General features: G+C 47.1%; 1 protein-coding gene across 7 annotated transcripts in view; it reads right to left on the bottom strand.

Annotated features, from left to right (window-relative positions):
• The window catches only part of LOC139043200 (serine/threonine-protein phosphatase 2A regulatory subunit B'' subunit beta-like), a 57,147-nt gene extending 44,562 nt beyond the window's left edge, over positions 1 to 12,585 (bottom strand). For all 7 annotated transcript variants that reach the window (XR_011500264.1, XR_011500265.1, XM_070503488.1 and 4 more), the window contains exon 1: positions 10,307 to 12,585. Coding sequence is in view for 5 of the 7 variants with exons in the window: in XM_070503488.1 (XP_070359589.1) it covers positions 10,307 to 10,654 (348 nt within the window). In the remaining 2 variants the exon portion in view is untranslated. The remainder of the gene's footprint in view (positions 1 to 10,306) is intronic.
• Positions 12,586 to 24,553: the final 11,968 nt, after the last annotated feature.

Raw genomic sequence — 24,553 nt, 5'->3', positions numbered from 1 at the left:
TTCCGTTTTCCCGTCTTTCTCTTTTCTTCTCTCCCGCGAGGCGGAATGAATTGCGAGCCCAATGCCCTGAGCTGTCGGCCACAGTCGCTGCCCTTGTACCTTTGTGCAATACGGTGTTGGTGTTTCCTGAGCACCGACCACATCTTCCCATGAGCCATCTCACTCAACTGCCGCGTTCAGGACAATCTGTGACTGACGTGCCACCAGCATCCTGTATTCACGGTGGGAAAACTGAGGCACAAGGAGTCTGGCGCTCCAGGCAGAGGGCAGGGCACCTACACTGTGGGGTGGCTGCCCCTGGGCTGGTTCTGGAGCCGTTGTCAACCATGTGCCTTCTCCCCAGTCCATGGCTGGGCTGACACAGACCCCTGGGCTGCTAAGTCACAGGGACGTCGTTCGCTGCTGGTCAGCGCTAGGAGGCCGCGCACCTGGTCACCTGGGAAAGGACAAGGAAGAGGGATGACAGCGCTGCTACGCCTCCATGCAGACACACTGCTCGGCCTCTCGCCTACGACCAGGTGTGATTCCTGAAAACGAGGTTGCTGTCACCGTGTCAGCCGGCTTCTGCCAGACCCGTTACACAGTTAATACTCAGGCCGGTCCTGAGAAATGGACTTTGACAAAATGGACAGAACGTGACAAAGAACTTAAATCAAATCTTCCTGCGGCTGTCAGTGCACAGCAATCCACCACGAGGCTCACCCTCGCCCCCCTGGCTGGCCCGAGCGTCCCCATGGGTGCCCTCCTCCCCCTGGATGGCCACAGGCACACTCCAGCTGGTGACGGCGTGATGCTGACTCCACCACACGAAGCCCTGAAAGCAGCGGGGTGGGCTCACTGGGGCGTCCTGGACATGTGGTGTCAGGCCCTGTGTCGCTCACGCCCACTATCTGTGCCCCCCTCCTGTGGAGACATAGGGACATTTCCTGCCCAAGGGCTGCCAAGCGACAGCTCTGGAACCTCGCTGGACACTCACGAGGAAGTCTGTCTTCATCTGCACAAGTCACGCGTGGCGACCAGACCTCCTCATGAATCCGCAGTCTACGCAGATGCGAATCCAGGCTGGGATCCGCGAGCAAGGCTTTGCCCTGGGGTCCTGGCGGCTCTGCCTGGGGAAGTAACGTGGCCTTTGTGCCCTGGTGACCTCGCGGTGACCCGGCCGCCACCACACGTGAGGGGAGGGCGGGAGGCCAGCATGCCCCTTTGTGGAGCAGCAGCAGCAGCAGCGAGTGCTCGTGGCTCCTGTCCTAGGCGTGAGGATACATGCGAGCACCTCCTGAGGGGGCTTTGGGGGCCTGGTGTCCCTGGTGCTGGTGTCTGCACACACCACAGTCCTAAAGGTGGGCGGTCCCCACCACGGGCTAGGCGCCTGTCCTGCGTTGTTTAAAGGTGAGCGAGTGCAAGAAGCTTACAAAGGCCCCAATCTGAATGGGAGCACAGGGAGGCAGCCGGCACGGCCTCAGCACCGCAAGAGTGTGGCTCGTCCACGTGCTCCTGCGGGAGGAGCTCCGGGGGCCACCACCATCTCCGACACCGCATTCCCTCCTGCCCCGTCAGCAGAGGGCGCTGTCAAACTGAGGTTCCGCCGTCTGGGGGAACTAAGACACCACACAGGCATCAGGCTCCACCCCCACCGTACTCTGAACCAGGTGGAGCATCTCCTCATTTGTCTAAAAGGCAAGGACACCATCTTCCCTGCCCCTTCTCTACTCCACGCTGTGCCGTCATTTCTGTTCCTCCTCTGACCATTCCCAGGGCGGCACGTGTCTTCGGCTTTGTGAGTTTTGTCCTCCGTCCCCAGGCCCCACGTCTTTTTATTTACTTTGTGACGTCTGTCACCACACGGGAGTTTTTAGATCACGTTTGTAGTCGGCTTCATTCTCTCGTTGGTCTAACAGATGGTCCAAGGCAGCACTGGGAGCTACTTTATGACATCTGAGCACGTGCCCTGTGCTCACGAACTCAGAACGACCGGCACCACGGGGACAACGTCTGAGGTCTGTACAGTGGCCCATCGACCCTCCCATGGCCCTGCTGGGCGGGGAGGCCTCGGACAACAGGAGAGGCCAGAGGTATAGAGAAGGACATGGGGGGCCAGTTCCAAGGAGGATGGACACCGGGCCCCCCTGATGCAGGCTCGGCTGCAGTCCGAGAGGGAGAAGCTGATGGGCCACCCGGGCAGAGGGGCCAGCCTGGGCCAAGGGCACGGGGAGCCCCAGGTCCTGTGTGGGCCTCGCAAGGGGCAGAAACCACGCGTCAGGAGCAAGTTCACCAAACCTCTGTGGGTGGAGACGCGCCAACGTGTCTTCCGAAGCTGCAAAGACTGAGCACTCTAGGAGGCAGTATTCACACTGCACGGGATGAACCACATCTGACGGTTTCTACCCGCTTCCTGAGCACATGGCGCAGAGATTCCCACGACAGCGATGGCACCGGCTCAGTCACCTGTTCCTCCTTCTCCATCCCCCACCGTCTGCTGGTCCGCTTGTCTCCAGGGGCAGGAACAGGAAGGGGATGGGGCCCAACAGCCAAATGGGCCTCCCAGTCAGGACTGGCGGGGAAGGGCCTGCTGGTCGCGATGGAGACACACACACAGACGCACACACACGCATGAGGCCTCCACGCCCAGGGCTGCCACGCGAGGGCCTGTCTCTGCCTCAGCTCGTGTGTCTGTTCCTGGGGGTGGACACACAGCTCGCTGATCTCCAGGAACCCCTCGCCTCGTGCGGCAGCCCGGGTCCTTCTGACCCTGGAACACAGCAGAGCTCCTGTCTTCCTCTGCTCCGGGCCCTGAGGCCTGGCCCCGAGGACACACGCATAGCTCCATGAGACATGACCTTCTGGACAGCGGCACAGGACGAGCAGAGTGGGACACGAGCGAGCTTACTGCCTGGGGAGCTTGACCATGGTGGAGGGAGGACGCCCACATGGGCTGCGCAGTGAGAGACGGCCCCTGTGGTCAGAGCCATGCGGACGGGGGGAATTTGGGGGGAATTTGGCAGATGGAGGGAGGGAGGAAGGGAGACAGCTACAAACTTAGGGGCAAAGACACAACCACAGGTCTTTGGTGCTCTTGACAGCGCCCTGCAGACACCCCGCATGGCCACACTGGCTGCTGCCAGCAGGAGGGCTTCCCTTGAGGGTGCCACACGTCCCTTCCACCAACACGCTGGTACAGGAGGACGGTCCCCTGGGTCAGGAGTTTGAGAACCACTGCACCACAGCTCCCTGGGGCACAGCGGGTGTGTGGAGGCGCTAATGACTGCCCCTGTCACTGCCCACCTCAGGGCCTTTGTGCCTACTGTTCCCAGGCGCCCCACAAACACTGCCTTACCTCATCTAAGACCATGATCAGATCCCACCTGCCACTAGCATGTCATCAATAGACAACACAACACCCCCCGCCTGAGCCCACTCCCACCTGCCGTCCCCTCACACCAACCATCACCCCAGGTCACAAGGTCATCCCTGACACACCACACATCCCACCCCACCTGCCGCCCCCTCATAGTAACCGTTACCCCAGGTCACAAGGTCATCCCTGACAGGACAAACATCCCACCCTACCTGCTGCCCCTTCACAGGAGCCATCACCCCAGGTCACAAGGTCATCCTACACACCACACATCCCACCTCACCTGCAGCCCCCTCATAGGAACAATCACCCCAGGTCACGAGGTCATCCCTGACAGAACACACATCCCACCCCACCTGCCGCCCCTTCACAGGAACCTCACCCCAGGTCACAAGGTCATCCCTGACAGAACACACATCCCACCCCACCTGCCGCCCCCTCATAGTAACCGTTACCCCAGGTCACGAGGTCATCCCTGACAGAACACTCATCCCACCCCACCTGCTGCCCCCTCACAGGAACCATCATCCCAGGTTACAAGGTCATCCCTGACAGAACACACATCCCACCCCATCTGCTGCCCCCTCACAGGAACCATCACCCCGGGTCACAAGGTCATCCCTGACAGAACACACATCCCACCCCATCTGCTGCCCCCTCACAGAATACATCACCGCAGGTCACAAGGTCATCCCTGACAGAACACACATCCCACCCCACCTGCCGCCCCTTCACAGGTACTGTCATCCCAGTCAGGCTCTGTAGGCTTTTCTGTCATCCCAACTAGAAGGTGCAGCTACCCTCCAGTGCCTGGCACAGAGCAGGCCCCCAGCAATATGCAGTGATGGAACGCACATCCCAAAGAGCTCCCCTGAAAGGAAAACACCTTTCGCTGTGTTCGGAAAGCTGCTACCTCAGAGAACTTGGCCACATGACTCTGTTTCCCTCTGTCCACAGTGAGTCTCTCCCAGCCTGGAACCTTCCATGTCTCTCACACTCATGGGGAAGCAAGCGTCTCCCACCAACTCACTCCCTGAGGCACAGCGCAACACTGGATGACCCAGTTCTGGTGCTGGACTTGCAGGATCGACTCAGGGAGAAGTAAATGCTAACATGTGTGCTCTTTCTGCGGCCCTGTCAAGACCCAGGTACCCGGACCAGCCCTTCTGAGGAAGGCAGCTGGAAATGCTGGGGAGAGCACTTGACAAACATCTTCCTGAGTGCCTCACGGACTGGCAAGAGAGGAAGGACTCTCAGGGCACGGACGCTGGGAAGGGGCACCCAGCGAGGCCAGGAGAGGCTGGACAGGCGCTGCCTTCAGGGAGTGCACTCAAGGGGGTGAAGTGACCGTCACCTCACAGTGTTGCAGAGCTCGGGGACAGGAGGCAACATCCAGCATCCTCGACGGAGGCTGCCCCCTGAGCGGGATCCTGGGGGCTGCCCCTGCAGTGAGAAGAATGAAGTGGAAATAAATCCCCACCAACCTCTGACCCCAGGAAGGAAAGGACAATCATAGGCCTGAAAGCTGGTGCTGCATCAAGGGGCTGTGGGCAGGGGTGGTGGCGAAGCTCCCGAGAGCTCACAGCAGACTCCCAGTCAAGTGTGCAAACCAAATGTACATCCTGTGCCTGGTCCCCAAACCCTCCAGCCGACGACATCAGGCTGCCACAGATCAGCAGTGCCCGGAAGCAGCAAGATGTGCTGAGGTGAACCATCCTCAACTCGGGACTCAGAAAACGCCCCAAGTTCCAAGGAAAGTGAGGCGTTCATGATCAAAATGCACAAACACACATGAAAGGAAGGCACCATGGGGGAGAGCCGGCAAGCAGGGAGCAGCTGGGCTGGCGAAGACTCCGGACTCTGACGTTGTTGAGAATGAGAGCCGACACGCTTCATATATCAAGACAGGGAGAGGCTTGAAGATGCAAGAGTGAGGAGACTTAAGACAGCCCCAAATAAAACGTCCAGAAGAACAGGAAACACACTTGCTTTCTGGGTTGGAGAGCAGAGCAGCACAGCTGGGAGGGACTCGTGCCCCGGGAGGGAGGAGACGCAGGTGCTGAGCCTGCAGCTGCAGAGCTGGAGACACATCCTGAGACCCGAGGCCCAAGGAACCCCAAGCAGGAGTCCTTGGAGCGACCCACACTGCACACCGGACGACGAGACTGGACAACACCCAAGACAGCGGCAGATCCTCAGAACCTGCCACAAGGAGACGGAACGGAACAGAAAAGGGGACCGTCTCCAAAGGAGCGACCCAGGAGCCCTGCAGCCAGCTTCTCGACAGAAATGCAGGGGCCAGAGCTGGAGGAGAGCGGCTGCCCTTTCGCCCAAACGCCACCTCCCGGGAGGTGTCTGCCACACAAAACCAACATGGAGACAGTTTGAGACCAAAACGGAAGAAAAGCAAAAGCGAGCCGGCCACTGTCAGCAGACGCTGGTCCAGGATGTGCGGGGGACCGTGCGTCAGGCAGAAGCCAAGTGCTCCTGACGCAGGTCGGAGATGCAGGAAAGGGGCGTATGGGGGGCAAATCTCAACACGCTGACTGTGTGAATCATCATAAGGCGGCGATTTTATTTCTTTTTAAAAACCCTCCGAAGGCAACAACAGCAGTATAAAATGAATGGGGTCATGGAATGGAAGTGTCTGAGAGTTTTGTTTTTTTTTGTTGAAGAAGATTAGCCCTGAGCATCTGCCGATCCTCCTCTTTTTGCTGAGGAAGACTGGGCCTGAGCTAACATCCGTGCCCATCTTCCTCTACTTTATATGTGGGACGCCTACCACAGCATGGCTTGCCAAGTGGTGCCATGTCTGCACCTGGGATCCGAACTGGTGGACCCCGGGCCGCTGAAGCAGAACATGCTCACTTAACTGCTGCGCCACTGGGCCAGCCCCCATCTGAGTGTTTTGAGCTGGAAGGCAAAGGTATTAATTTTTCACCTGGAAAAATCCAGTAGTGGCCATTTCTAGGATGAGCAGTCAGCTAGGAGCAAGGGAATACTCCAAAGTAGGAGAGGAAAAGAGAAAGAGGAGGCAAGAAAGGACAGGACGAAAATAAACCAAGATGGACGAACAGTCATAACACGTGGAAACAGACAAACGGCACAGTTAAAAGATGAAGATCAGAAGGAAAAAGAGAATCGTGTCTATTCACAAGAGACACACATAAGACGTAAGGGTGCAGAGGGTGAACATCTTCTCAAAAGACGGAAAAGGGTAGAGGGGCCGTGGGGTGGCTGGACTGACGTGCACACAAGAGGTGGAGGTGTGGACAGTACTAGAGAGAGACAGGGACCGCGTCAGGGCAGGCGACCAGGGGAAACGACATGCCTCAGAGCTGGCCGATGCCGGCCCCAGGAGCCCCACACGGACACGGCAGACGCTGCAGGGAAAAGCAGAGGTCCAGCCCCCAGGGAGGCCGGGCCCAGCTCCCCGGAGCGATGACGGAGCTGACTGGACAACGAGAAACAAACAGCCTGCTGCAGACACGGGAGATTTACAAGTTTAATCTCCGGGACAGAAATAGATGCGGCCCCAGCACAGCTGCAGCTCTCACATTCTTTTCCAACACACAGGACGCCGTTGGGGGCTGGCCACCTCCTGGGCCGCAAAACAGGTCTCAGCAGGTCCTGCAGGGACCGTGGGGCGCATTCCCCGACCTCCAGGGGACGCGGCCAGATGACTGGAATGAACAAAAGTGGCAAAAACACACACGTGTGTGTGTGAAAGGAGAGTCCTAAAGTACGGCTCAGGCCTCTTAAAAAATGACAACCAGCCGACCAAGGGGCATTCGGGTCCCCAAGCCTCTTGCCTGGGCTCCCACCCGCCCCGCCCCACGCAGGCCCCCTGCAGCCCCGATCAAGGGGCACGGCCTCACGGAGAGCTACCTCTGTAGAGGGCCCCAGCCGCCTGCTCCCTGACTCGACCCCACTCCTGGGACCTCAGACTCGCCCATGGGCCTCCCAGAACACACAGTGCGGCGGAGCGGTGCCCCCACGACCAAAATCCAAGCCCTGGGATAAAGCAAAGGCATCTCTTCTCCCGCAGAAGGGTGTGGGGGAGCCCAGCAGAAATCCGTCCAGCTGTGTCTCTGGGGTCACACCTCCCAACACCAGCCTCGGACGGTCAGGTCCCAGAGGGGTCAGACGGCACGTGCTGGGACATCAGATGGGTCCCTCCGACTCCAACGGGCCAGGACAGGGCACAGGTGGCAGAATGAGAGCAGGCCAGGCAGGGACGCTGGGCCGGAGCGGCCAAGCCCAGCAGCGTCCTGGGCGGCCCCGTCTGAGACCGGATGCAGCAGCAAGGCCGGGACGGGGCCCTGGACGGGGCCAGGGAGCTCAGGGGGACAGCCTGTGGATTCCAGGTGAGCCCAGGCCCCAAAGATGCTGCACCCAACAGGAGGCCCCTGTGGGCCGCGAGCTTTCTCCTCGGCTCCCGTGGACCCTCCACACCAGCTGGCAGGAGGTGCGCCAACTAAACGCGTGAACGACACTCCACGCTGACAGATGGGAGCCAGAGGTCAAAGTTTAACACAGGGGAGCCAAAGACAACAACGGGGGAGCCAGGCCCTGCACACGGGTTCGTGCGAAGGATCTCCCTCCAGCACAGGAGGGGCCGGGCTCACTGTGGAGGCTGCTGGGCCAGCCGCGTTCACAGGAGGGAGCAGAGCTGTGTTCCCAACACTGACACAGACGGGGGAGCCCGGCTGAGCGGGGTCCCCGGCCTGGACACTGTCAGCCTGGCTCTGCACCTGCCCCACAGGACGGGCTCCCAAGGGGGCGTGTGTGCGGCTCTGGAGTGGCCTGTGAGGGGAACCTGCATCCACAGCCGAGTGGACAGAGGGGCCGCTTCCAGCTGCCAGGGTCCTGGGAATGTGGATCAAAGGGGGTATTCATGACCCTTCCTGCAGGGTACTGTGACCCCACCCAGACTAGGACCCCAGACTGTGGCCCACTTGCCATCTGGGACAGGCAGAGCTGGGAGGCCACGCTGTCACCCCAGGGAGGGGAGGTCAGCTCAGAGTCCAGGACTGTCCCCAGGGGGTGGCCACACTGGGGTCTGGAATGACGCTCAGCGGGGTCTGTGTGCCCTGAAGGACCCTGCAGGGAGGCTGGACAGCGTGTCCTGGCCCACAGCAAGGTGACAGAGTGGAGGAGCAGAGGCGCCCGTCAACTGTGCCTGAGCCTGTTTGTGGAGAGTGGGCGAGGGGACCCCCGGGGTACAGGACGCTCAGGACCCCTTCCAGCGGGGCGAACCGAGCATGTCCTGGGCCTGAGAGAGCCTGCAGTGACCACCGGGAGTTGGCGCTGCTCGGCGCCCAGAAGGCCCGAGAATCCCTGGGCAGGGTGGGCGGGTGGACATGGGAGGCGGGAGCAGGGATGGCTCCACTGTGGATGGCACAGCCGTGCCCCAGGGTCCTCTGCTCCGGGCCAGGGGGGCCCACTGAGCGGGTGGCGTGGCCGTCAGGCTGAAGCACCACCTCCCTCCCTCCACCCCCAGCCTCTCCCTCTACCCCCAGCCTCTCCCAAAGATGTTTGCTGACCCCCCCCAAGGCTGTGTCCCGAATCCGCCCTCCAACATCTTGGGGTGAAAGGAGCCAGGAGAACTCTCCTTCTGCTCCTCCCACAACCCCCATGAGAAAGACCCACTGGTCCACCGCCTGCAGCCCAGGGAGCACTCACGTTACGCAATGCACATCGTCACGGCTGAGAAGCAAGGTTGAGACATGTTTTCTGTGACAAGAAACAACTTCCCATGAAATGAATTCATAAAGTTTGATTCCCAAAAAGTGATTTTCATTTGATAAGCAGCAGCCCTAAAGCAATGCAGACTTTCCTGCATGGGCTCTGTGGAGAGCCGGGCCCCCAGGCACGACCATCCTGGGCGAGGCTGGAGGGATTTCCGGGTCTCCCACACAGCCAAGTGGACCATCAGGAGAAACCCTAACTGCCCCACATCTGTTTTCCTATCGTCAAAGCAGGACCCGCGTGGGGCAGATTCCACTCCTGGGTCTCCAAATGCAGGCACTTTCCTTAAAATCTAGGGACAGACTCACACCTTCCCCAGCTGCAGACAAAACTTCAGAAGTTGGAAGACACAAGACAGGAAAAATTCCCAAGCTGTGTAAAAGCTGAGATATGATCCCAGAAAAACTCCCATTAAAATATCAGCAGAAGGCAGGTCTTTTTTTCCCCCAGATGGCCCGGTCTGATTGGATGTCATTTTTTTTGGCCACAACAGGACGTTAAGTCCTGGCCTAGAGAAAAAGTGCGGGTGTCTAACTGCAAGAGGTGAGGCGTTCAGGAGCAGGAGCCCCGGCCCCAAGCCCTGTGGCCCTGCCCCCAGCACCGGCCCAGAGCTGAGGCGAGGACAAGATATGCCACGGAGAGACCCCTCGAGTCACAGACAGACTCTGGGGATCACGGGCTGTCTGATGCTTCCAAACGACTGGGTCCCTCAAGCTAACTCGTAACACGTCCAAGGTGTAGACACAGCAGGTCTTACTCCTCTGAGCACACACAACCATGGAGAGGGTGTCTACACGCCAACTACTCACTATCAGCACCGAGCCATCCACTTGCCCGGCCCATGTGTGCAGATCCCCACAGCCCAGTAAACACCATGTGGCCGAGAAGGCCAGGCGTCCCACAGGGCCGTGTCATCACGGAGATGGCCGTGACCATGGGCCAGGCTTCCCACCGGGACCACAGGGTCAGGTCCCCACCCGAGCCAGAACCTGTCCACGCGCTGGGGGCTTGCATCCTGGCCACACCGCGGCACCTGCCGCCAAAACTCCAGCAACGGGCGAGCTCTTAGGAGCTCTCCCAGCGACTTCACGCGGGACCCACGCTCCCTGCATGGGTGGGTGCGAGCAGCCCCCACCCCCCCACACCAGGGAGGGACTCGGGAGGGACCCGGGTGGGCCGGGGGGGTGACATGCGGCAGACCTGGATCTGCTGGAAGGCCTTGAGCCTCTTCTTGAAGCGGGAGGGCAGCACGAAGTCGCAGCCGCGGGCCAGTGAGGCCAGCTCCTGCCTCAGGCTGGGGTCCTGGCACAGCGACGGCTCGTGGAGCCGCATGTCGGCTCGCGTGGGCCGCCAGGGCCCGGGCCAGGCACCTCGCTCTGGCTCTTGCTCTCGGGGCTGGGCCTGGCTGGGGCCACTGGGCTCGGGGCGGCAGCTGCGCCCAGCAGGACGGTTGGGGTGGCTGGGCTCAGCGCACTCCGTGCGTCGCTGGCCAGGCGCTGTGGGGGCCGGCCCAGGCGGCGCGCGTTCCACAGGCTGAGGAGGGCACATGGCTGGAGGAGGGGTGGCAGGCCACCCCTCCCGCGGGCGGGCGGGCCGGCGGCTGTGCAGGCAGGAGGGGACAGCTGGCGCGCCCTGACCGAGCAGCTCTCTGCGCGACTGCTGAGGGTGCGGGAGGCCTTGCAGGGGGCGGTGTCTGCAGGGACCCCGGCTGTGGCTCAGTGTGGACGCACAGGGCACAAACAGGTCAGCAAGGACAGCCGATCTGGGGCAGATCTGGGGCCGCCTGCCAGCGCTCGCACAGCGGGGAGGTGGCGCTCTCCCCAGAAGCAAAGCCTGCCCGCCCGCCCACGACTAAAGGGGACCTGCCACAGGCTCCTCGCGGAGGAGCTGGTTCTACGCTGAGGCCCCAGCCTGGGACCCAGATGCAGCCAAGCAGCTGTTCCCTCCCTGAAAACGCACTGGGAACAAAGGGGTCTGCCCGCCCCAGCTTCCCCTGCTCGTTAGAGGCTGAGAAAACATACTGAAGCTGCAGAGGACACCGGAAAGTTTTCTCTTCAAAAATCGGGTGAGGGGGTGAGTATTCTGGCTTCTGTAGTCTTGGTGCCGGTTCCACACGACAAAACGTAGAATGTCAGGACAGGGCAGAAAGTACCACAACATACAAGGTAACAATATGGAACGACAGTGTGGAACGTCACGACAAAGTACCAAGTAACCAGAACGTCCAAAATAACGACAGTGCACAAAGTACCAACAGGGCAGAACGTAACCACAACGCAGGATGTAGCGCTAACGCACACCATAAGGTAGGAGCCAGTCACATAAACGTCAACAGGGCAGCAGACAGCAGGTGCACTGAGGATGCGGCCAGCGGACACACGGACACCCGGCACCTCCGCCCGCTCCCGCAGGAAGGACCAAGGCTGCAGTGGGGGCCGAGTCGCCTGGGCCCACGCAACTCAACAACAAAACATCAAACAACCCAATCAAAAAATGGGCTGGAGACATGAACAGACATTTCTCCAAAGAAGATATACTGATGGCCAATAGGCACAGGAACAGATGCTTATCATCGCTGATCATCAGGGAAATGCAAATCAAAACTACACTAACATATCACCTTACACCCGTTAGAATGACAAAAATATCTAAAACTAATACTAACAAATGTTGGAGAGGTTGTGGAGAAAAAGGAACCCTCATACACTGCTGGTGGGAAGGCAAACTGGTGCAGCCACTATGGAAAACAGTATGGAGATTCCTCAAAAAATTAAAAATAGAACTACCATACAATCCAGCCATCCCACTACTGGGTATTTATCCAAAGAGCTTGAAGTCAGCAATCCCAAAAGTCCTATGCACCCCAATGTTTATTGCAGCACTATTTACAATAGCCAAGATGTGGAAGCAACCTAAGTGCCCAGCAACAGATGAATGGATAAAGAAGATGTGGTACATATATACAATGGAATACTACTCAGCTGTAAAACAGAACAAAATCATTCCATTTGCAATAACATGGATGGACCTTGAGGGAATTATGTTAAGTGAAATAAGCCAGCAAGAGAAGGATAATCTGTGTATGACCCCACTCATATGAGGAATTTAAAATTATGGACTAAGAACAGTTTAGCGGATACCAGGGGAAAGGTGGGGTGGGGGGTGGGCACAAAGGGTGAAGTGGTGCACCTACAACACGACTGACAAACATTAATGTACAACTGAAATTTCACAAGATTGTAACCTATCATTAACTCCATAAAAAAGTGTTAAATGTATATCTTTTTTTACTTATCAAATACTTAAGGGAAAAAAAGACTACCCATTGTAGGACAACTTACTCTGAAGTAGACACTCTCACATATGGACAGTGGTAATAAAAGGATTTAGAAAACAACTTGGCAATAAGCCTTTGATCTCTTGAGTAATTCTGCTTCTTTTTATCTATACAAAGAAAATAATTCTTAATAAATAACTTTACTCACAAAAGATACTGATCTATGAGTTATTTACAACAGCGAAAACACTGTAAATAATTAAAATGTATAATAATGGCTAAATAAACAGGTATGCATAAAAGTCATACAATATCATACCATCCATTAAAAATAATTCAAAAAAGTTCAATTATAATATGGAAAATAGTTCACACTACAATGCTAACCAAAAATAGCAGGCTATAAGTTGTAGACAAAATATGATCACAACTATGTTTAAAAGCACATGAGGTAAGCCCTGTGGGATAGTGGTTAAGTTCACGTGCTCCACTTTAGCGGCCCGGGGTTCATGGGTTCAGATCCCAGTCTCAGACCTACACACCACTTATCAAGCCATGCTGTGGCGGTGTTCCACATACAAAATAGAGGAAGACTGGCACAGACGTTAGCTCAGCAACAATCTTCCTCAAGCAAAAAGAAGATAAGCAACAGATGTTAACTCAGGGCCAATCTTCCTCAACAAAAAAAAATACAATAGGGGGCCAGCCTGGTGGCATAGTGTCGTTAAGTTGGCAGCAGCCTGGGGTTCACAGGTTCAGATCCTGAGCACAGACCTAGCACCACTGTCAAACCACGCTGTGGCGGCATCTCACATAAAATAGACGAAGATTGACACAGATGTTAGCTCAGCAACAATCTTCCTCAAGCAAAAAGAGGAAGATTGGCAACAGATGTTAGCTAGGGCCAATCTTGCTCACACACACCAAAAAAAAAAGGAAATAAAATAAAATAAAATAAAACTATTACAGTAAAATACTGTCAGAAATATTAATAGTAGGTGTTATCTAGATGATAATATTATAGGTGATCTTTTTCTACCTTTTCATATTATAAATTTATCGCTTTTATGCTGTAAAAGTTCTGTTTTCTTTTTTAATTCATGTAATTTTCTTTTATAGTTCATAAATGAAGATTGGAGATGTATGAGGTAAACTAAACTTAAAAGTTGAAAACTTAATTTTCCTAAGATTTTGCAAGGTAATCCACTCCCATTCAAGAAATTACTCATATGTGCATGTGTTTTTAGTTTTAAAATTATTGTATCTATTTACAATGCATTATAAAATATACAGCTCATTTATTTGTTAGTATCCATAATAACTTCAGTTATAAATCAAACAGTATTTGATAGTTAGCTTTTCACACCTCCTTTATTTACAAGTTTACTCCTTGCTTTAGTGTTAGAAATCTTATGTCCTTATTCAAGTAAAATTATAAGAAATTCTATCAAAATCTTCCAAGTATTAATTACATAAGCATATAAAATAAAGTCTAATTGTCTATAAACTTTTTATGCCTTGATTTTAGTCGCAAATGTGATACAGGCCCATACAGGTTTCCACTACGCTGCTGAATACTTAACCACTGCTTCCGGTTGTTAGGGTAAATGGTGGAATTTTTCTCAGTGGGTCCACGTGTCTTGGGTTTCCTTACAAAAACTTACCAAATTTTAACATGTGCATTTTATGCACACTGACCTGATTTAAACCTCATGAGAACTTTATTACAGGAACCTGAGGCTCAGAAAGGCACTTATTTGCTGAATGCAATAAGGGAGTTAAATAATTTGCACTTACAGCTACTAAGTGGAAAATTAGGAATTCTATCTCCAACCAAAGCCTACGCTATACTGCACCCCTTAGGGGAACTCCAGGCACAGTGACAAATATAATTTAATGAATAGAAAAAGTAGTTACCCTAAAAGATAATCCTCAAAAAACTCAAAATCTGAAGTACAGTTTCTACTGAATGTGTATCGCTTTTGCACCATTGTAAAGTCAAAAAATCGTTAAGTTGAACCACCATTAAGTTGGGAACCGTCTGTACTTAAAAGGACTATGGACAAACTAAGACGTCCATGAAAGTGCTTTCAGTTACTAGAGCATACTTTTCCAAAGTTTTTCATCTTTGTTCATTGCTATCTTTATTGTTTTATATACGCTCATTGATTTAATTTACTTTTTTAATAAGACACTTTATGGACACATGAAATTACCCGAGTTCTCTGGCTTTACTGCTCATGCTTAAGCCACTGTGCTTACCACACTATTTTCACTTGGACATAGCAGCAACTAAAGATAAGTCACTAACAATAAGAAAAGTAAATCATTTTAAAATCAATTCCTAAAACTTCCAACTAAAACTGGAACCGATCCTCACAAAGACCAAGACTTGACAGGCGTTACAAAAGTATTTCAAACAAAGGACAGTACGAAAACTAAAGCCACAGACAGCTATGGCATTTCACATAGGACCATTTAAAAAAAAAACAAAAAACACTAACCAGTCAGCTACAGCCCATAAGGAGCTTATAAGTCCTCACTCCTATGCTCACAACAAGAAAAAAGATAAAGGAAACTGTAAATCAATAACATCTTAGAAAACTGAGGTCACAGGGCAAATCACCACTGAAAACACTGGAGACAGGCAGATACAGAGAATCACAGCTTATCTGGAGTGGGAACACTTCAACAGTAACTGACAAACTGTAGGAGACCAAGTATGGATCAGCCTGAGAGTTAAAATATCTTGGGGTCCCAGTTTTGGGGGGGGCCCACACTTTCCTGGGTTTTACGTCCAGGAACCCTAGGAGGTTTTCAGGTTTTCACAATGAAGATCTGAGGAAAATCCTCTTCTGCTTTGAGCAGGAGAAGGGGAAAGTAACCATACTGAAATATGCCCAGAACATTCTCTTCTTAACAAAGTCACACCCTGAAGATAAAGTACTTTAGCAGAGCATCATCTACCTGGAGGAAGAGCAATTAGGCAACCTCAGCCTCCACCAGCCTTCTTGTCTCACCGAAGCTGGGGGAGGGAGGGAGGGCTAAAAGACACTTTTGAAGGTCACAGTCCAGGGACTCAGGACCACTAGAAAAAAATGAGATTTAATCGTAAGATTACAGAACACTTTCCCTCCCCAACTGCTTATCACCCCATCAACAGGGATCCACCATAACAACAGTGAATTACAAGTGAGAATACAGCAAGATAACAGACTCTGTTTAAGAAGGAGTTTTTACTTAGGGAAATCCAAAGAAAACAGGAAGAAAAAAATTAAAACAAGGAAACTAGAAGAAAATGAAGCCTCTGTCACCTACGGGTACAGCAAATATTAAACACAACCCAGTTCCTAGTGAGATTAACATAAAAGCTCACACTAAAAGCCTGATTACCTCAGTTCCTATCACCAGAAATATCATATTTGGCTTTCAAAAAAAATTGCAAGTCATGCTAAAAGGCAAGAAAAAACACAATCTTAAGAGACAAAGACTGCATTAGAACCAGACTCAGATAAGACACAGGTTTTTGGAATTATAAGACAGGGGAATTAAAAATAACTGTGACTAGTATGATAAGGTCTCCAATAAAAAAAAGCAGGTAACGTGCAAGAATAGATGGGTAATATAAGCAGAGAGATGGAAACTCTATTAAATAAAACAAAAGGAAATGCTATAAATCTAAAACACTGTAAAAGAAATAAAGATGCTTTTGATGGGCTCATCAATAGACTGGACACAGGCAAGGAAAGAATCAATGAGCTCGAAGAGGAAAGAACCAGTCAGGTTGATGATACGTCAACAGAAATTTTCCAAACTGAAATGCAAAAGAGAAAAGAGAGAAAAAAAGAAAACAGAAAAACTAGTAACTATAGGACAATTACAAAAGTTGTAACATACACATAATGGAATAAGAAAGAGAGAGAAAAGAGCAGAAGAAATGTTTGAAATAATGGTGGGTGGAAAATCTTCCAGAATTAATGATAGATACCACAGACGCAGGAAGCACAGAGAATATCAAGCAAGATAAATACCAAATATCTACACCGAGCTATATCATATGCAAACAGGCAAAAAAACAAAGACAGAGAAGAATTTTAAGAAGGCAGAAGAAAGACACCTTATCTAAAGAGAAACAAGGATAAGCATTCCATCTGACATGTGGTCAGAAACCATGCAAGCAGGAGGAGCACGGAATAAAATATTTAAAGTGTTTAAAGGAAATAAAAAAACCACCAAGCAGGAACAATGTATCCAGCAAAATGATCCTTTGAAAGCGAAAGAAAAATAAAGGCTTTCTCAAACAAATGAAAACTTAAAGAATCTGTTGCCAGGAGACTTGCCTTGCAAGAAATGTTAAAAGAAGTTTTTCAAAGAGAAAGAAAATTATATACGTCAGAAACACACATCTGATAAAGAAAGGAAGAGCATTAGAGAAGGAATAAATGAAGGGAAAATAACATCTTTTATGTTTCTTATTCTTAACTTACCTAATAGCAAAAATGTATCGGGTGAGTGTGATCCCCTTACAGATAAGAGGAAGAATTGGGAACGCTCTATTATCAGGTACCTACACTATTTGTGAATGGTATGGTTTTATTTGAAAGTAGACTCAGACTAGTTATAAATGTATATTGCAAACTGTAAGACAACCAATAAAAATTGTTTTAAAGAAGTATAATTTATAAGTTAAAAGAGGAAAGAAAATGAAATCATATAAAATGTTTAAAACCAAAGGCAAAATGGGGAAGATAAAAAGAAAACAAAGAACAAGTGCAATGAATAAACAACAGCTACAAACATGGCAGATATTAATCCAAATATATAAAAATTAACTTTAAATGTAAATGATCTAAATACATCAACTAAGAGTCAGAGTGTGTCAGAGTGTCAGTGTGGATACAATCAGGTGTCAGAATGAATTAAAAAACAAGACTCAATTATATGTTGTCTACAAGAAACCCACTTGAAACATAACAATATTGGGGCTGGCCCGGTGGCACAGCAGTTAAGTTCGCATGTTCCGTTTTGGTGGCCCAGGGTTCGCCAGTTTGGATCCCAGGTGCAGACACGGCACCGCTTGGCAAGCCATGCTGTGGTAGGCGTCCCACATATAAAGTAGAGGAAGATGGGCATGGATGTTAGCTCAGGGCCAGTCTTCCTCAGCAAAAAGAGGAGGATTGGCAGCAGTTACCTCAGAGCTAATCTTCCTCAATAAATAAATAAATGAATAAATAAGTAAATAAAAATAAACATAACCATAGTGATTTTAAATAAAGGGATGATGGGGGAAATGGGGACTTGTTGTTTAATGGGTATAAAGTTTCAGTTTTGCAAGAAGAGAAAGTCCTGAAGATTGGTTGCACAACAATGTAAATGCACTTAACACTATTGAAATGTACATTTAAAGGTTAAAATGGGGGCCAGCCCAGGTGGCCCAGTGGTTAAGTTTGGCACGCTCCACTTCGGCAGCCTGGGTTCAGTTACCAGGCACAGACCTCTGTCAGTGGTCACGCTGTGGTGGTGGCGCACATACAAAAAGAGGAAGATTGGCAACAGATGTTGCCAGGGTGAATCTACCTCAACAACAACAACAACAACAAAAGGTTAAAATGGTAAATATTATGTTATGTATGGGTAGTTCACCACAATATTTTTTTAAAAAGTAAAGGGATGTATATTCAAGTCCTTTGCCATTTTTTAATTGAGTTGTTTGTCTTTTTGTCACTGAGTTGTAAGAGTTTTTTATATATTCTATATAGTAAACCCTTATCAGATATATGATTTGCAAATATTTTTTCCCATTCTGTAGATTATCTTTACACTCTCTTAACAGTGCCCTTTGATGTGAAAAAAGGTTTTAATTTTAAGGAAATCCAAACTATTTTTTCTTTTGTTGTTTGTGTTTTGTGCATCTTATTTAAGACACCACTGGCAAATCCAAGGTCATGAAGATTAGCCCCTATGATTTCTCCTGAGAGTTTTATAGTTTTAGGTCTTTAATTTAGGTATTTGATCCATTGTGAGTTGTGGTATAAAGTATAAGGTAAGGATCCAATCTTCATTCTTTTGCATGTGGATATCCAGTTGACCCAGCACCATTCACTGAAGAGACTATCAAGAAAGGTATACAGTTTTTGTCAGGGATGATAAAAGAGCTCTGAGTATAGATGGTGGTGATTGTTACATACTGTGAATGCATTTAATGTCACTGAATTGCACATTTACAAATGGCTAAAATTATAAATATTGTGTTAGATATATTTTACCACAATAAAAATAAATGTGAGATACTACTTCACATCCACTAGAATGGGTATAATAAAAAAAGATGGACAATAGGATGTGTTGGTAAGGATGTGGAAAAATTGGAACCATGATACAATGCTGATATGAATGTCAAATAGTATCGTCACTTTGAAAAACAGTTCTGAAAGTTCCTCAAAAAGATAAACAGAGTTACCACATGACCCAGCAATTCCACTCCTAAGTATATACCAAAGAGAAGAGAAAATATATGCCCAGACAAAAATTTATACACACTCATAATTCGATTCATAATAACCAAAAAGTAGAAACAAACCAAATATCTGTCAAATGATGAATGGGATATTATTCAACAATAAAAAGAAATGAAGTTTTAAGTCATGCTACAACGTGGATGTACCTTGAAAACATTATGTTAAAATCAATGTAGCTGGTCACAAAAGACCACATGTTGTATGATTCCTTTTATATAAAATATTCAGAATACACAAATACATAGAGATAGAAAGTAAAAGAGTGGTTGTTAGGATCCAGGGTAGAAGTTGTGAGGGGCAATGAGGCATGCCCACTAATTGGTATGGGGATTCTTGTTGGAGTGATAAATATTGTGGTGACTATACTAAAACCACTGAAATGTACTCTTTAAATGGGTAAACTGTGTGGAATGTGATTTATTTTAATAAAGCTGTTATTTTAAAAAAATGACGCACATTAACTGAATTGCTGATAGATCTTTTGACAGTAATTGCACTGGAATTTTGTCCTTTAATACAATTTCTAGCCCAAAGAAGAACGAGGGAGGAAAAACCTAACTCAAACTAAAAGATTTAACATGATCTGAAAATATTATTTGAATCCTGAGCTTTAAAAGGAATAAATAGGAAGTAATCAATCTGTAATTGCTTGAATTTTTTGCTTCAGCAGAGATTATAAAATTATGGAATGGAAATAGAAATTAAAATAATCTGTTATAAATATACATATTTTTTAACTTATCTGTCAAGACAATTATTTTGTTGCCTTTTGAGGCCAAGCAGTAGTGAACATTGATTGACTATATTAAAAATGAGCAGAAGCAGCACAAGTTCCTTCCACCAAGGATCTCACCCTAGGATATCAACTCTTTAATGAAGCTCTGCTTTCTGAAAAATTCCACATTCAGTATTAAGAAAAAAACCAAGTGTCCACACTTTATGTTCATCAAGGGCACAAGGTTTTTACAATGTGATTTTACAATTTCTGTTCTCTATAATAAGATTTTTTGGCCTTCAACTCTACTTGAATCTTATTATTGTATTACTTTCTATTTAACATTAATTGCTTAATATTAATTTTGTACTGGGACACAGAAAGGACCAAAGTACCAGACAGTCTGGCAGGAAGCTTGTGCCACAAATAAGGGAAGTCAAATGGTATCTTCCCTTTTTAATTCTTCAGAGATCTCTCTAGAGATCCTCTAAAAGACCTAGACTTTTTAAACCCACGTGCTTCTCTTGACCCTTGAGAAATATTAACATCTTAAACTTCAAAAATTTCTGGGAATATAACAAACTTTTGTTCCTTTTCAAAAAGAAAAAAAAGGAGGGGAAGAGAAAATACTGAAACAAGAAATAAACAAGACTGGTGTCTATTCTACATCATCTCAAAAAATCATTCAGGCCTCCCAGCCATCTAAGGATATAAAAATTAAGTATATGAGACAACAGGTCACACCAGCATGGGTAACACAGAATAGTCATCTTAGAAGATTAATTTTATTTTTCTAAAGACAGCGTCCAAAGTTTACCACAACCAACATGGCATTACTGAAACCTAAGACCTTCTCTTTGAGTCCTCACACAAGATACATTAAAAGGTAGTCCTTCATAAATAAGTATCCTGCATACAAAGAGCCACGGAAAATCTCTTGAATACCACTGAAGATTTCTCTAAAAACAAAAAGGAGGCGATCATTTTTTTCACAAAACCTTGGATCTAACTCATTTGAGTAAAAACTCAGAATAGCGGTTCTACATTTTGTAGAAGCCATCTTAAGACTGTGCAGAAGTAAACGGAAGAATTCATAAGGAGTTGATCAGAAGCAAACTAATTCTGTACGCCGTGCCTAACCATTAAAGTTACATGAAGATTAGCATAAAGAGAGGACTCAACTAAGAAGAAACAAGAGAAAATCAGTAAGTTCTGCAATTCTGATAGATGAGGAGTAGAATACAACCCAACAAACCTGTCCAACATCAGCTCTAATCCTCCTACCTCAAGACAACTAGAGTTCCTAGTCTGTGTGTACTCATTCTGATAGTTGAGCATCTTGCCCTGTACGTAAAACCTAATTCTCGTCTTACCACCCAAAACTACAACTCATTCCTTGTCACTCTGGTTAAACTTCCTCATTCATTTCTTTTCAGCTGATGGCACCGATCTCAGAAAACTAAAATTAATACCACTCCCAGAATGCAAATAGCCTATCTTCTTTAACTATTAAATGGTTTTCTTATAATTCCATTATGATTAATAAAAGAGATTCAGAAATGGCCAAAGATCCTGAGTTTCGAATTTTCCAGTCTGGTTTAACACATGAAAAAGTCATATGGGTCTGTTTTAGCAGGCTGATGCCTCAGGGGAAAGATGAGTCATAATCTAGGAGTAACAATATAATAAGGAAACAAGACTAATAGATATAACTTTCTAATGGTTGATGCTTTTTTGAAAATCCTTTAAAGTAACCGTGTAGCATTAAAATTACAAAGCAAAGGCAATTCAGGTCACCTTCACAAATATCTGTTGCCTGGAAAACTTCCATTTAAACTCTTCCCGAATTGATAAGGGTTTTAAACCCAGTTAACCAGTCAGATTTCACGTCTTATTCATGAGGAGTTAGATTCACTTAGTCATTTTACAATATTTACCAAATGCTGAATCTATTCTGGACACTTGGTATTGGAATAAAAAATATATTAAGACCTCACCTCAAGGAACTCACAATCTAATAGTGAAAAAAGGCTGTTAAGTAGCCCAGGAGTAATCTAGGGAAGAAAGGGGGGGTCCATCCCTATAACTATGAATTACCTAATGCTTTTTAAATCTTTGACTACACCTAATTTTTATATAGCTTCCTTTAGGGTTAAAACTCTTTACCTTATTTCCAACAACTGCTAACCTCCATTTTAAGAACCAAAATTTGCTAGAGGGTCAGGAATTTCCTGAAAGAATACCTTGGAAAAGCAAACACTGAACCACAAATGTTTCCTGTATTAAAAGAGAAAGGTGTAATGGTTTAACATAAAGTCAAGGGAAAACGTAGATCACTTGAAGGTGGTAAATATTTGCAAAGCTTAGATTTATCATTCCATTCAAGGCAAATCTACCCAAATTCAATACATTCTATTCACTTTAACACAAAAAGTAAACAAGTATTACTGCCTTTATTTTCTACAAAAGCATGCTAAATTCTTTCAAAAAAGGAAACCTTTAGGAGGTTTTTAACAGGATGAAGTTTATTTTAGCTCAAAGGGAATGAATTTAGATTTAAGTAAGTTAAAAGACAAACTACCCTCAAATGAAGCAGAAATACAATTTTACTTCTACTCATTGTAACAAAATCTATTTTCCTCTAGAACTTGATTCAGAGTGAATTTATATCCCTATATATTGTCATACAAAGAGTACTTAAACCCAGTTTAAATAAAAGCCTTATTTCTCTTTTGGTAAAGAAGAAAGTGGAGAAAACCAAAATCTAGATTTCCTGAGAGAAAACAAAAGTCACGTTCCTATTCTATAGCTAAATATTTAGTGTCATAACTAAGCCCATCCACAAGCTACTATGGTAACCATTTAATTTGTGGACTACTACTCAATTTTGAGAGAGTGCTAAAAAGCAAATCTCTCCAGATAAAAACAAAGCTTATTTCCCTAATCAATAAAAACTGAATCAGATAAAATCTGCAACACAAGTGGCTAACTAAACAGAGTTTTGAAAAATATTAATTAAGCTCTGAAATAATAAGTTTTTTACACAAGCAATAAAACCATCATGCCAGAGGCAAAAGATATATAAACACATTAGATCATCTTCGAAAAAACAGTGTTTAGCTCATCTTTAGAATGTAGTGAACTCGATACTCCAGGTGATAGACACCTGAGAAGGAAGGTATGAAAAATCAGAATCAACTTATATGGTAACTTCCATACTTTGGGATATGTACATCACAGCTATTCATAGCTCTTTTCATAGAATTCATACCTAATCAATTCTCTCTCCAACTATTAAGTAAATCCACTCCAAAAAATAGAAAAGGAGCAAAAAAGGAAAGTCAAGGGGCTGGCCCCGTGGCCTAATGGTTAAGTTCACGGGCTCTGCTTTGGTGGCCCAGGGTTTTACTGGTTCGAATCTTGGGCACAGACATGGCACACTGCTCATCAAGCCATGCTGAGGCGGCATCCCACATGCCACGACTAGAAGGACCCACGAGTAAAAATACACAACTATGTACCAGGGAGCTTTGGGGAGAAAAAGGAAAAATAAAATCTTAAGAAAAAGAAAAGGGGGGGGCGGCCCATTGGCACAGCAGTTGAGTGTGCACATTCTGCTTCAGAGGCCTGGGGTTCACTGATTCGGATCCCAGGTGTAGACATGGCACTGTTTGGCAAGACATGCTGTGGTAGACGTCCCACACACAAAGTAGAGGAAGATGGGCACGGATGTTAGGTCAGGGCTAATCTTCCTCAAAAAAAAAGAAAAGAAAGCTAGTCAATTTTGTTAAGAGCTTACACTATGCTAAACATCTTATAAAGATTTTCATTTAGGTGTTATTGTTTCCATTGCACAGATGAAAAACCAACTTTCCAAAGTCACCCAAAGTTACAAAGCAAGAGAATTGGATTTGAACCCAAATCTATCGCTATATCATGTAATTCCAAATGAAAGCAAGTTGAGAGTAGAGCTCAAACTATTTGAATTGTATTCCAAAGGATTGGAGATTAATCGATTTTCCTCTACTTCCTTTCCCCGAGAAGAGAAAATACCAAATGCAAATAGACCTCTTACTTAAGTTAAATGACAATCCCTCAATAATTTATGAGATATTCTTTGAAATATTCCTCTAATAATGGAAAAACAACCGGTAAACAATAATATAGCTTTGTTCCATTTGCATCTTAAGGAAAGCCTGATATTTAATAAAAGAAAAGCACTAATTCGTCTTTGAAAATGAAAACAATTACAGCTCATTTACTCACTTATCTTTTCTATAACAATAGTCCAGGTGTGGAAGTTTTAGCATATGGTTACTAAGGACTCTCCTCCACATCCTTCTTCCCTGATGATAAATCCACTACTGAAAGTAAAATATAAAGAAAAGTGTGAAGTACAAAATAGAATGTCATCTAAAATCCCACCATCCAGAGATAATCGTAGGGGAAAATGTTAACACACATTTGGTTTTAACAAAACTGAATGGTTACTCTACTGGTTTGTAACCTTTCCTGTCCATTAATATACTGTAAATATTTTCCTGCATCATTAAATATTCTTCTAAAACATAATTTTTAGTGGCAGCATAGTATTCCATCATGTAAAGATGCCATAAGATTTTTTTCCAGCTAACAGCACTTAAAGAGGGATATGCTTTCATTGTAAGAATTGCAGCTGCATACTAATAGGATATATAGCACAGCTGGTAAATTTTAAAATCAATTTTTATTTATTCAGATCATAAGTACCAAAAAAAAAAGGGCTACGTGTATTAACTATTACAAAAGATTCGCTGAGAAAAATATGGTGACACTTATTTTATCTTCACTTAAAGAATTACCAATGCTTGTCTGCGCTGTTAAAAACTTCAGTGTTAAGTTATAGGTGTCTACAAAAACACACTGGCCACAATAAAGAACTGCAGAACAAGAAAATT

Source organism: Equus asinus, unplaced genomic scaffold (genome assembly GCF_041296235.1).
Source record: "Equus asinus isolate D_3611 breed Donkey unplaced genomic scaffold, EquAss-T2T_v2 contig_193, whole genome shotgun sequence".
Lineage (NCBI taxonomy): Eukaryota > Metazoa > Chordata > Mammalia > Perissodactyla > Equidae > Equus > Equus asinus.
This window is presented reverse-complemented; position numbering and strand designations above follow the sequence as displayed.